Source organism: Microtus pennsylvanicus, chromosome 7 (genome assembly GCF_037038515.1).
Source record: "Microtus pennsylvanicus isolate mMicPen1 chromosome 7, mMicPen1.hap1, whole genome shotgun sequence".
Taxonomy (NCBI): Eukaryota; Metazoa; Chordata; class Mammalia; order Rodentia; family Cricetidae; genus Microtus; species Microtus pennsylvanicus.
Window position 1 is genome coordinate 11,813,191 of NC_134585.1, and position 14,781 is coordinate 11,827,971.

Below are 14,781 nucleotides of genomic sequence, written 5' to 3' on the forward strand. Positions count from 1 at the left end.
CAGCAACTTTTCTTTTGACATTTAATAAGAACTGAATGCTGCAGAGTGGCAGGTCGTAATCCCATCCCACTTTTGAACCCTTCTGATTTGTAGAGGAGTTTTCATTGTAAATTAGAAATTGCTGTCACCAGTTTTTTTTTATCAATGTTTTGCAAAACACTTTCTTCTCAGTGAAACGTGTTTTCAAATCCATACATGGGATAAATATTAACTTACTAAGTACTAAAAGAAGAGGGTTATTGTACCTATAAAATTATATGGCTGAGTTTTAGACGCTGATAGCAACTGAAGTGTGGCACTCATGTTGTAAGAATCCCCATCCAAACAGTGAATTATTCCTTCAGCCATCCGAACCAGACCTTAGCTTCAGGATCGGCAAGATGAATGTGTCGTAGATGGCAGAAGATAAAGACATCACTGAATAATCACAAAGTAAGGGAAGGGGCATTCTCGTATACTCAGGAAGCCTCACTCTCCTGCTCCATCCGACACAGCGTTCTACAATAACGCTGAGGACTGGGGCGAGGGAGGGGAGAGTTCTTTCCTCTATGGCTCTAACATAAACAGATGCACCTCCTTCTGACGTTCGCTGACGTTCATTTGACAGCAGCCTCATATAAAGCAAGAAAGAATATGGTAAGAATGGGGACTCAGGCCAGTGCTGGAAGGAAGGAAATGGTCATGATCCAGAATCATTTTCCAACTCCTTTTCAACAATTTGAGCACCCATTTCAGAGCAGAGTGGGAGGCCTCCACCCAGAAGGAACCATTCATTGGTTTATTCTTATTTTTAAATAATCTTCAGCAGAGTTGTGACAGCATCAATCTTGCTAAGTAGCCTTATAAGCCTTTTCCCCCCTCTGCAACTGGGTGGCTGTGTAGAGAAGCGAGCAATCTGTAACGTTGTTTATGACATTTCTTATTGTGTACGAACAATCCGATTGTGGTTTTCAAGCTGGTAAGTATGTTCTGCTCATCTCCTAGTAGGTTGATGTCAGTCTCCCAGCCAGACCTCAGAAAGGCCAAGCCAGCGTGTCTCAGCCGTGGGACACACGGGCAGGTTCTGAACTCATCAGAGGGCACGGACAGTTCTGTTTTTCCTCTCTGGCTCGATCCCTGTCACTTTCCATATGGATGAGCGACAACACCGTGGATGCTGGTTGCTAAAAACCAGCAAGAAAACGCATCACTGAAGATTTCTATGGGATCGTCGTAATCGTTTCTGACAGTGTGAAGAGACGCAGCTAATAAGCCTCCTAATGGTGTTTCTGGACCCAGCTGCGAATGGATCGCGAAGAATGCAGGGAGTTAGTTTATCTTTCATAACCTCAGCTGGGAAGAAGTGGCTCCAGAAAGCAAGCCATTTTTTTCTCAGTCCAGGTGTAGTTAGGGCTGCCTACAATGGTCATGTATGACGGGAGTACCCATTAGTCGAGGAGAGATTCTGTGTGATACATGTGAGACACCCATGGACGGCGAGTCATTATTTGAAAGAATAGGACTTCCTTAAGAGTTTATTTCCTATAATAGTCATAAGAAAATATAGAAAGATACTAAAAACACTATAAGGAAGAAAATAAATCTTATTTCTCTAACACTTCAATGTAGTAATCATTATGTTTTAAAAATCTAAAATGTCATGTTTAACTTATAAATGGATAAGCACCAGAAACTTCTTGAAATATAGGTATATTTTCTTCTATATGCACTATAACTTATATACATTGTTACAGTCATGCCTATACTACCCTCACTTGGAAGGCCGAACCAGAAGGACCATGAGTTTGAGGACAGCCTGGGCTACAAAAGTGAGATCATGTCTCATAAAAATAAATAAAAACTTTGAGGGTTGGGAGTGTAGCTCATATTTGTTTGGCATCCATGAGACCCTGGGCTTGACTGCCCCCTGTTTCCAGATCTATAGCTTATTTTCCATGCCATATGTAATCAGCACATGTCTGGCACTCAGTGCCCAAGGCACAGAGGTCTAGCTGTGTGATAATCAGTCTTTCTTTCCCCTGAGGCCAGCCCCAAGAGTAGGAGCTGCTCTGCTGTAATACAGGGCTGGAAAGGCGGTCCTCCTAGAATTACATTGCCTATCTGTGAGTTCTCAGCCAAGGCCATAGTCTTTTTTATTCAATCTAATGATTAAATTCATTCTGGCCAGAACGTATGTTTCTCCATCCTTACCTTGCTAGCTATTAGATATAAAACATTGACAAATACACCCAGTGTGCCTTTTTTAGCTCATGCTTGTGGAAACAAATACAAACAGTATTTTCATGGAGTTCTACCGTAATGCAGTCTGGAGAGATTGGCAACCCACTTGCCCAATGGGCAAAGTGATGGCTTTGTTTACCGAACAGCCCACCAACAATCAGTCTTGAAACAGTAGAAACCAAGGGGCCAGAAAGGAAGAGAAGATCCCCAAAGGTAGAACACTCTAAGGCTACACGTTACGAGAGCAAAATGCCTTGAAGAAGGGAGGGAACAAAAGAGAATTCGTCAGAAGGGGATCATGAACTAGATACTGACCTACAATGGATATTGGCGAGTAAATAAAGACAGAAGGTATTGTCTCTGTGTTCTATCCATCGGTGGAATTTCCAGGCAGTGGTTATCCACCTGAGTCAGTCTTCCGAAGTGTGACTTCTCAAGGTCAGCCTCTGACCTGTCAAACACCAGTGCATCCTCTCGAGGAAGCCAAATATCAGTGTTCACCAGTACAGTGGAGCTCATCACCAGCCGTAGCTTTGTTCTTGCCGTGATGGCAGAGTGTGTAGCTCAGAGTCAGAGCCATTCTCTGGGTGAGAAACTGATCGTTTAAAAGTCAACGGCTTATTTTAAATAAATGCATGTTCAGTCCAATTGTTCATTGCACCAAGAGCCCAAGATATATTTGTCACCTTGCATATAAATCTATCCTTCTGTTCCAAGCATGTGATGGGTCCCATTGACAAATAAGCCCGGTGCCATTCAAGTTGAGAATTCTTAGAGTGTTCTTGAAGGTTAAAAGTGCCATAAGAAATAGTGTGAGCGAGGCCATAAAAAGGATGATAGTTTCTGAGAATGAACTAAGCGGCAAGACCACAAGATTGGGCAGAATACATTTTGGAAGTTTTTACAGAAAAGGCTCTTGGTTATGGTGATTTGGTATTTAAAAAAATCACAAAATAAAATGTGTTTTTAAAGTAAATTTTAAAATGAGGTTACGAACAATTAATTAAAAGAATGAAAATATACTTAATTTATAAATAATTTCATTTTTGGTAGCATTCACTAGCAGGTTCATGTAAAGTGAGCTTTTCCTTGTGAAAAGTTTGTTAAAGACCAATTCAATTTTATTGTGTTCAAAATTCTCTTCTCATAGTTTCAGTAATTGTCTGCTTCTAAGAATGTATATATCTAAGCTGTACAACTTATTGGCATACTGCTGTTTATGATATTCTCTTTAAATCGATTGATTTTTGTAGAGTTGTTAGTATGGTCCTTCATAAAAAGAAGTGGAAAGAGTGGGATCAATTTGGTACAGAAAGAGAAGTGTCTTAAAACATACAAAAATAAACTCTTTTCTTACTAAAAGCAATGCCATTAGAGGAACAGTAAAAAGCACTGGATATAGAAGTGGCAAATAAGAAATGAGACTTCTGCAGAGCCAAGCATTCAACCAGGTAGTTCCTCCAAGAATCATAATAGCAGATGTAATACATGGTGCAATATTAGTTACACATAAAATAACACTCAAGGGAGAACCATCCCCTAGATCACACAGACAAGGCATGGTGTTGGTTCCATGATGGCCTGATACTGTGGACGATCCACGCTGCAACTTCCATCTGACACTTACCATCTGTCTGTGAAAGCTGTTCACGGGCAGCATCACAGGACACACAGGAATGCTGATAGAGAAGAGGAAGTCAGGCAGTTGGGATGTTGGGGTTGGGTTGCTATGGGCAACACTGAGATGCTCACTGGCTCACGTGGATTCCTTTTATCAGCAATATACGATATGAGTAATATATTCTTGACTGAATTAAAAAAAATCACAGGATCCTGAGTAGAAGACCACTAACTCCAAACCAGCTAAGTGTATTAGAACATAGCATCTCAAGAGAAGATGTGTAACTGGCCGCCTGCATGTGGAAAGATAGTCTCCACCACTAATCACCAAGGACAAAGAAACTCTCATTGAGAAACACTTCATTCCAATTATGTTAACTGTTAGAAGAGGACAACACACACAGGTGAGTTTACAGAGAGCCCTCTCCATGTATGCCACATTGTGGAGAAATATATGGCCACAGTCATTACTAAACTGCATAAACATAATACATTAAATAGAACTACTGTATGATCCAGCAATGCATGCCTGGATACATAGCCTAAAGGAATGAAATAATTATATCTAAGACACATCTGTCATTGTTGCAAGCAAGATAACTGCCCTGCCACCTGTGCTATAGTCATATTTACAAGCGCTAAACATAGACTCAACCCAGATCCCCTTTAGTGGGTGAGCAGGCAGGGCAAGGGAAATATGCTAGACACTCGGTAGAACAGAGTAAAAAGGAATGAGATTCTGTCAGGGTGGGAACTCAGGTTCATTGTATTAAGTGACATAAACCAGACACAGGGACAAGGGCCACATCCTCACTCACTTCAGGAAAGGAGTGACTTAGCCTCATAGAGAGAGGAACAAAATAATGATGTCTACAGAGCTAGGAAACCTGGGGTAGGGGTTAAGAAGAGAGAGATGTGGCTATAAAGCCTAGAACAGTATGATGTCATGTGGGGTGAGAAAGTGGTTATTGCCTTTCTACAACACAGTGGGGGTAGTTATCATTTTAAACAACCCAAGATTTCTTTCAAAACAGCATTTTAAAAGAGTATGAAATTTTCCACACAGGACATCGGGAAACAATTCACACTTAAAGAGATGGAAACGTCTGTCGCCCTGATTTGATTAAGAAGCATCCAAACTATCAAAGTGCATCCACACAAACATATAAACATAAGTTGTTCAAAGCACAAAAGAGAAAGCAAAACAACCCCCCCCTCAAAAAAAGGTCCAGGAAAAGAAACCCTTAAATTTAAGCGACTCCATACTTCTGTTTTGTTCATGATCTAGACAGTGCGAAAGTGACCCCCCACTCCCCAGGACAGACGGTAACCAGACTGTCCCGATTGAGTGATCAGGCAGAGTTAGGACTGGAAGAAATAGGAGGGTTTAAGAGCTGATTTTTGAGATATCACTCTTCTTTGTCCTTTCTCCCTGTGTCCATGGAATACCATCCTTCAGCAAGCCTGCAACCTGTCCTGTCAGTGTGGCTGAGCTCTTCTGACCTTTGTCCCTGACACTCTCCTTTTGGCACTCCAGATCCCTTTGGCTTTTCTCCACAGCATTCGTCTTAAACGCCTAGAAGAAACTCCACCTATGACGTGCTAGTCCAACTCAAGACCTAATTAGTGACACCTGCGGCTGCTCATTCTTTTCACTGTCATTCATGGTACAGAACTCTGGGCACACTGGACCTTTCTCTCTCCCAGTGTGAGGTCTTGTGTGGAAGCAGAGGAGCCGAATTTGGTTCCAGTGTGCCTTCACAAGTCATTAGCTTCACGAGCGAGTCTATGCTGCCTTAAAGCACCCTGACAGACCCTGATTTCCCAAACAAGAGCCTGATGAGAAACACGTGTAGTCTATCTCCCGTTCCTATTCAGAAACGTGGAGCAAAGGGGGAGTCAAGAGAGGAAGTAAGAGTAAGTATACATCATATCCTTTTCCTTCTATATCTGGATGGAAGAAGCGGTTTAAGTACTTTCTCTGTTCTCTGGATGAAACTAGTCTTGGTATATCTTTGATCTTCTTGCACGTACCTTTTCACAACCTCCTTTATTACACGTTTGTGCTTGTCCCAAAAGCTTTACACAAATAACTACATTTAACGCTCACATCTCCACACAAGGTCAGTACTTATTATCCTAACAGATGGAAAATTCTACAAGTTGCTGACACAGCTAGGATTGGGATCCTTGTGGTTTGATAAAATCTATGCTCAATTGCTGTGTTGGACTCTTTGTTATTTGGTTAGGTGGTTAGGTGGGACGACTAAGAAAATACATAAACTGTACGTGAATGGGAGGTTCATTATTTTAATATTTTCAAATTTTGACTTTACTTTTGCTAAGAGACATAGACAAGAGGACCCTGACAAATACAACACGTTGGGAAATCTGAGAGATTCAATATGCAAAGTACAAATGCTGTTATCTCAAACAGGAGATGGAAACTGTAGAATAACACTGAGAATGAGCAGACAGGCTCAACCTTAGAAAGACCCAATTAGAGTGACATTTGGATCCACCTTTCTATGTGGAAATCTTCACTTGGGTGCTTCTCATTTCCTTTAATTTAATGAATCCTATCTCCCATAGAAAAATTGATTGCATGACAGGATCTCTTGTTTGAATTTTTTAAGTGATTGCTGAAAGCCTACATGCTAAGAAACAAATACAGGCTCAGGGACCGCATAGAGGGGGGTTAGTTAGGGACCAAGCTCTTTACTGATAGTGGCTTAATCTTTTTTTCTATTTCTTGGTCTTAGTGTGGTCTGTTGCACCATATGAAAATAAGAGACTGATATTTTTAACACATGATTTTACTGCTACCTTTGTACAAAAATATTTTAACCTGATAATATCCCACAGGACTCTCTCTGTCTCTCGTCTTCCCCAGTGTGTATACAGCTTGTCTCTGACTAGTTATTTTTCCTGATGCCAGCTCTCTGGTGAAGCATTTCTTTTGTAATTTATAGAGAAAGGACTTTACTGACAGATTTGGGATGGAGAGAAGGTGCTATTGATAATTTTACGAGCAAAACACATAATCCCCGAGTCTGTGTCAGTGGGTGGAAGTCAGTTCCTAAGTTAGTGTTTTCAGGACAGATTTCCAAGGTGTTCACAGCTTGGAACTGACCATGATGGGAAATTTATGTGACAGAAATCTACAAACACAGCACAAACATCCTCTTTTGTTTTGTTTTTCTGGAGAGCTGTATTGCTTTGTTCACACACCGATGAAAATAAAACTGTCTATTCTTCATCCACTGTAAGCCGTAGTTTTAAAATTTATGCATTTATATTCTGAAATATGTGCCTATAGGCTTCCTTTCGACATTAACATTATATGAATGGGGATATATATCTTGGAAAAAAGATATAACCTTCAGTTTCACATAGTATAAATAATACATGACGCATGAAAGCCTAATTAATATCGACATTATTTTACTAATATTAATATACATATATAGCTAAAATAATTTTTAATAGAAGTTGTTCTTAGGTTATATTTTTCATCTATTTTTAAGCTATCTAAAACCCCCCTCTTTCTCTTCATTGTACTATGACTGGTATTTTTGTCGTGTTAGAGAATCTTGAGCCACTTGTGGAAAAGAGCAAGGAGGATGAACCTGATAAGGGATAAAAAACAAAGCAGATAAGGACATGTAGAGTTACAGATTTTTGACATTCCCAAAAGCTATTACTTGGTGCTCATTGGGGAAAAGCAGATGCTGAGGATAGAGAGGGAAAGCCTAGATATGGGTTATCCTTTTATTTAAAACTCAACTTCATTTCCAACCCAAAGAACCCAAGCTAATTCAGTCACTGTGTAAGTAGGTTTTGAGCAGTGGAAATGGGACAGGTTTTGGACATGTCTCTAAATATTCCCCAGACCTCCTAGATGCCAGGCCACCGTAGGGCTTTCCTGTTCAGACATCATCTGCTCCTCAGTAACCCTTCAGTTTTCACCCTTTAAAACTCCCATTCCGAAGAAAAGAAAAACCAAAGCCAAAACCTGTTGGGCAGTGGTGGTGCACACATTTAATCCCAGCACTTAGGAGGAGGCAGGTGAATCTCTGTGAGTTCAAAGCCAGCTTGGTCTACAGGAGCTAGTTCCAGGAAAGGCTTCAAAGCTACTGAGAAACCCTGTCTTGAAAAACCAAAAACCAAACCAAACCAAAACACAAAACAAAACAAAATAAAAAAACAAACCAAAACCAAAACCGAAAACACTTTCTCAACCAATAGACCCTTTCTACTTCTGTTTTCTAAGTATATTTTCAGGAGCATCATGGAAAAACAGTTACATTTTCTCATTTATTCAGTAAGAGGAACAGATCAAGAGGATTTAAGTTCATGTCAGTACTAACAGTTGAGCAAATATGTGAAGACTACCGAAAGCAACTTTATCTCTTAATTTTGAAGGGTATTATCTCCTCTTCCCCATGGGATACATTGTAAACTGATAAATCTGAGCCTATAGTGTTGCAGTTATGACAAGTCCATCTTTTTTAATACCCTTGCTTCTCACCAGCTTTTGCTTATGAAAGGAGGCACACCGCGTGTGGGGCAAGTAGGGATCAGTAACATTCTGCTCTAGAAAAGGACAGAAGGACCAAGGGGCCAGGCTACTCCATGGCTAAACGGGTAGGATTAGAAAACTTATCCTCATTGACCCCAATTTATTAAAGACAGTGGAAGGTTTTGTGTCACCAGCATTGGGAAGTAAGACAAGCTCCAAAGGTACAGGGAAATCAGGTCAAATTTCAGATGGACAAGCATGGAGCAACAGATGACACATAAACAGATCATTTATACACACACACACACACATATTCACTAGGTTGTAGGTTATAGATAGGTGGTAAATGATAGGTCATCGATAGATTGATATGTAATACAGACAAATGATAGATAAGTGCATAGACAGATAACCATAAATAGATGATAAAAGGTCAATGCTAGATTAAAGATAGATGATATATAAATAGATAATATGTAGATAGATGATAGAAATGTAGATAGATGGGCAGATAGTTGGCACTTTGTTGATAGCTATGTTTTTGAGACATATTCAACAGTGCTAAAGGTATATAACATACTTCACATTGGTTGCACTTCTCACAGTTCTGTGGTTCAGCATTTCAGCACACAGAATTGACTGGATAGAAGTGAAAACCTTAGTGTTTGCTTATAAAAATGTTTTTATGAATAAGAGAGTAGTATGCTAGAAAACACAGTCTTATTCTCTGTAGAACATGGGTAGGTACATGAACATGTGGTTGAAATGAACAAGAATGGGATTAACACTAAAATCTACCTACATCTTTCTCCCACAGGTTTTTAAGAGCTGGACAAGAAGATTTATATTTTTTCATAGTAAAATAAAGTTGTACATGGAGACAGCAAACGAATTGCTGATTTTATCTCTATCCGAAAGAACAACGAGACATCTTTTTTAAAATAGAAATTTATTTGTAAAACATCATGTAATGTATAACAATGTACTTTAACTCAGACTTCAAACTTGATTTTCTCATATGGGAACAAAATATTGAAGGAAGAAAAGGTGTTCGAGAAATCGGAAAAGCAGCGACTGTCCTGATAATTTCTCAAACTGTAGACGGCGTCCACATCCTCCATCCTGTGCTTAACTTACCGTAAACTTAAACTAGACTTTAGTGAAATAAAGAGTAAATGGAATCAACTAATGCTAAAACAAGAGAGAAATACAGCAAAGAATTCACATGATTACTGTTGAATAGGGAGAAGCTTTCTATATGAAATAGAGTCCTGGATACTATTTGAACTCACCCCTCAGACGCACCACTGTGGTACTGATAGGCACAGGAGGCATCTGCCCTGAGAGTAGATTCTTAGCACATTCAGCCTGTTTCCCCAGTGAACTGAAGGCGTCTATAAGTTCTCCTTACTATGTAAAGTGCAGGCAACGAACAAAGCAGAACCATAGATAAAAAAGGTCCGTGAAAGGAAGAAAGACAATGGCTTCGTTCATGAATCAATGTTCAATGATTTCTTGCTCTGTGATACATAAATGTTATTAACAACGTTTTGATTGTAGCTACAGCGATTGTTAGGAAGAACTGCAGAGGGCCAACGACATGTTTTAACATCACTGCTGGCAGTGGGAACTTCAAGGCAAGCTTGTTCCTTTACTCTAAGAAGGTTCTTTGGGCTGCTCTTCACTTGGAGTTCTGTGACAGCTCTCGGGATTTTCAACCAATGAGAAGCAGAAATCTAGAGACTCAGGACATGGGGAGCTAATGGTCACCGAGTGGTCAAAACCTTGCCACACCGATTGTTTTACTTCTTGGCTTTCACGGCTACAGCTTCTGAAGTCACGATTCACAACAGTACTTGATGGTATCTGCTGCTTAGGTTGGTTCTTTGGGAGCTGCAGGTTTTTTGTGTTTTCCTTTTTTTTTTTTTTTGCCTTATTGAAAGCTGGTGTTAAGAACAAAAGCAAAAAAACTTCCTATGCCCTTCCAGTAAAACCAGCCTCAAATTTCCTTACACACACTTACACAGAAATACCATCTATGCTAACTCTTTTAAGATTACATATACCTAGGCATTTCCCCTGTGCTCCACAGCTTTAATTACAAGTCAGGATTTACGGGCTGTTCAAAGTCCCGTGAATGCAACAATTCAACGGATCCAGCTTTACTTAGCCAGAGTTTAGTGCTGTCTCTTCTCTCCTAATGCACCAGCCAAATATTTGATTTGTTCCATAGCAAGGCTGCTCATTATCTTACCCCAGGAGTAGATTAACCTCGTGATCATTTGTATCAAAACCTCCATCTTGTAAGGGCTGAAATAGGCACGCCTCTGGGTTTCAATAGCTGCATATTGTGTTACAAAATAAGAATTTGAAAATACAATGTTTTCTATCATGTTAGGGCATTAGTCTTGGTCAAAAAAAACCTGTCTTCAGAACTATGCTCATAGTTCATAATGATGGTCACAGAAATTTTCTGAGACCATACAGCTCATATCTTCCCACAACCTCGTTTTTTTTCCAATAGCAATAACCAAAGCATAAAACACTACAAAATTCCCTATCAAAGTATAAGAAACTCTGGCTTGAAACAAACAAACAATTGCGAAAGCAACAGCAACAAATAAGTTAAATTTTACAGCCAGAAGCTAAAGGAAGAAAAAATATACAGAGCTGTATGCACAGAGAATATCATCGGAGGCTAGAAATCACCACCGTGGAATGTCATGAAAATATTAAATTACAGTCAGTGATCAATGACTATGCTAATAGGGAAATATGAATGCTTAATTGGAGAGCTATGAAGATACTGTACGTCACAAGCAATTGCTTTGGTGCTTGGATGAATAAGAGCTGCAGGACATCACTGCTTCACAAGCTTCAATATGCACACAGGCCATCTTCAATACCGCCGAAAGATGCATTCTTGTTAGTATGCCTGCGAGTGTGGGCCTGATTCCGTACTTCTTACATTACTCTTAATGCTGATGGGGTTTCTAAGGGCATAAAAGGGAATTAATTCCCAATAAAATGAGATGTCAGGGACAAATACGTTCAGACATCTGAAATAAAAACACACTAGTCACAGAAAATGGCAAGTTTGTGAATATAATTCCTTTACCTAGGAAATATGAAAATAATACTTTAAAAACTTTTAAAATATCGCCCATGTAGGGAAATGAATAATAATGTACTAATTAGTTCTTTCTTCACATAATAAGCATGCCTGAGGGAATTTAATTCAAATATGAATTTGGTCAACTTGTGTAAAATTTGAAATGAACTATACTATATCACACTAAGACATACTCACTAAAATTCTGAATTCTTTTAGCCTACATTGGTCATCCTTTCTACTGCTGCAGAATATGCAACACCCAAGGTGATTTTTAAAGGATATTTTGTTTAACTTCCATTAATGGTAAAACAGCATGCTTTGTTCTGAGGTGGAAAATGAAGACGCATTTGCAGACAATTGATAAGACAAATCTGCAGACAATCATTTTTCTGGATTTGGACCATAGCACATAAATATGTGCATTAAAATTACCTGTAAGTAAACTGGAGCTGTGGGAAGTTAAATGCATCAATGCAATGAAGCTATATACGCATTTCACACATTACATGTATCCATGATCCTGATACATCCTTGTGTACTGGGCTTCTAAAATATTCATGCCTAGTCACATCAAGACTTCTTTGCGCGGCCAGGCCATCCACCCAACCTGGCTTCCAGAAACATTACTGCCTATTTGATCCTCTCTACTCCTCAGTAAGCTTTAGCTGAGAGTAAGGTTTCTATGTTGCTCCAAATAGTTGCTGGATTTCAAGTGGTTAAATTATTTGCTACATTTGGAGTGGCTAGAGTGTGTGCAGACACCTGTAGGCGTGGCTACATTTGGGGGAGGATAGAGTGTGTGCAGACACCAGTAGGTGTGACTACATTTGGGGTGGATGGAATGTGTGCAGGAACCTGTAAATGTGCATCAGATAAAACTGCAAATTATTTATTTAATTAATTTTTTAAAAAAGCTTTGACTTCAAGTGTTCTTCCTAAGGTCTAAAACCATTCCTTCAAAATCTTTAAAACTTCATTGTGGGTAATAAGTAAAGTAACTCCTGGATTAAAAATAACTTATGAGTGATTCCCACATGGACTGTTGTTTTCCAAGGCAATTTTTCATTTATAAAGTCAGCAATGTGCAGACAGTATCTGTATAAATCTCATACTCATAAAAGTCTTCTCATCCCATAGAAAATAAATTTACATGTGCTGAAAATCTAGAAATGGAGTACAATATATGTTAACAAAAATTTAAATGATTTTTACTGTCATTTCTTATTTATTACATTGAAAACTAATTCAAGATCCAACAAATAGCTAAACTTTTAAGTGATATGTTATTTAGCAAATTGAATCTGTCCATGAAGGTTTTCTGGAGCTAACAATTGATACAAATGTCCTCTCTCTCTCTCTCTCTCTCTCTCTCTCTCTCTCTCTCTCTCTCTCTCTCTCTCATTGTAAAGCATATTGTTCAAAATGTTAGCTTGTGCACATGTTATAAACCCCATATATTGATTTTTGTGACAATAAAAAGCACAGTTTATTAAAAACAAGTAAAAACCAAGTTTTTTTTTATTGGTCAGAGTTTTGTCATTGGTATATGGAGGCTGTTCCATGGGCCCATCCAGAGCTCCTCCTCATCTGATGGCGTATGGTCACCGTGGAATTCCATCGACTCTCTGGAGAGCCTACTGTCTACCATGGACTCCTGCTCAGCTGCGTTTTTCAGCCTGGTCCCTGATGGCTTCACTGCTGAGTGCTCAGCCACCACAGGGCACGGGGCAAACGTGACCAGAGTTGGGGTTCTTTTTACTTTCTCTGTAGGAAATGGCCCTTTGAACAGCGTGTTCAAGGGCACATTCTCCTCACGTGTCACTGCCAACTTGTCTACCTTCTTCCCATGCCTCCCGAGCGGCACAGGGGAGGGGACCTTCAAGTTCTCAGCAAGGCAGGCACGGCGAGTTCTCACCACGGAACCATTCTGTGCAATGTAGATATTGCCGTTGACATTGCTGTGGCCACCGGGCTTGTGGGGACAGCTTCTCTGACACTCAGGAGCACTGTCTTCCCCGGTGGAGCTGCTTTCATACTCTCGATCGACCACTAACTTGATCATCCTTTTTCTTGCCCACTGGGGGAAAAGAAAATAAAGAATCACAATTGGCCAGTCATTTTCAAAGAAAACCAAAGGTCTGTGCAATCCACAGCAATTCCTGGGAGAGTGCCAAAGTCAAGTCTAGGAGGGAGGAGGAACCTTTTCATCTCCTGTCCTTTTCTCCAATTCTGTATCTGATTCAGAGTTTAAACCTCTTTGAATAAAGTGTTACCGAGTTAGGGAGTAGACCTAATAGGAAACACTTTCTTTTTACATCAGAATACAGCAAGATGCGAAAAGAAAAGTGTATTCATAGTGACATTCCAACCCATGGTTTCACAACTGCTCAATGCTTCAGGGAGTTAAGCAGAAAGACAGGAACAGAATTTGATACATCGTACCCATTTTACAGCTTTTCTTTCCAGTCTTTTAAAGATACTTTTGAATCCACGGAACTCTAATTTGCTATTCACTTCCTCATGGTAGTGAAGTGGTTGGTCCATTTAACACCTGTCATCAGTTGAAGCAATCATGGCGCTGTAGGTCATCTCACTTAGACTCCACTTGCCTAGCAGAACTACCTGCCCAACATGAATGCTTTTTACTACACAGACTAGAATTCTCCCTGTAGAAGCAACTGAAATCCAACAGATGTTTTCACTGATTCAGTTGCCTTTTACCAACCAATATCAGGAGCAATGAGGAGCAAAACATGAGCAGGGCTGCCTGTTTCTCCAAACAGAGAGGCACTTTGGGGGATGAGAACGCTCTCTTTGCATTGACTAGGCAACGGTTTCTGCTCTCCGTATGAATATTTTCAAATATGATGTTTATTTGCCTGGAAGGGAAGTTGTAACTGGTACGATTTATTTTAAAAACAACATAAATGGCAATCACTTTTAACTTTCAAAATACGGTTTCTTTCAACACCTAGAATTTGAAGGAGTGGGAGGCGATGCAGGGAGTCTTTGATACGGCACCTTTAGTGCGCAGAAATTACTTATATAGTTTGTCTAGTATCTATTCTGCAAAGACTACATATTTGTCACACAAATGCATATCTCCTATGGCTATAGACAACTGTCACTGATAAGGCCGCTTTATAGTCAGTATTGATATTTCCCTGTTTGGTGGTCTAGGAGAGAAGAGTCAGTTTAGATTTAATGTGTTTCCGCATGCACATCTGTGTAGGTCATCATTGATCTTGAGGCAGAGTGGAATCGTTCTAACGCCAAGAATCATTTCAGAGAACACACAGAAGGC

At 39.7% G+C, this 14,781-nt stretch overlaps 1 protein-coding gene across 4 annotated transcripts in view; it reads right to left on the reverse strand.

The window, feature by feature from the left end:
• Positions 1-9,342: 9,342 nt before the first annotated feature.
• Positions 9,343-14,781, reverse strand: part of Pcdh15 (protocadherin related 15) — a 595,973-nt gene continuing 590,534 nt past the window's right edge. For 3 of the 4 annotated variants that reach the window (XM_075979991.1, XM_075979989.1, XM_075979992.1), the window contains exon 33: positions 9,343-13,554. In XM_075979991.1, the coding sequence (XP_075836106.1) occupies positions 13,003-13,554 (552 nt within the window). In that variant the 3' untranslated portion in view covers positions 9,343-13,002. The remainder of the gene's footprint in view (positions 13,555-14,781) is intronic. The other variant, XM_075979993.1, reaches the window with a different exon arrangement.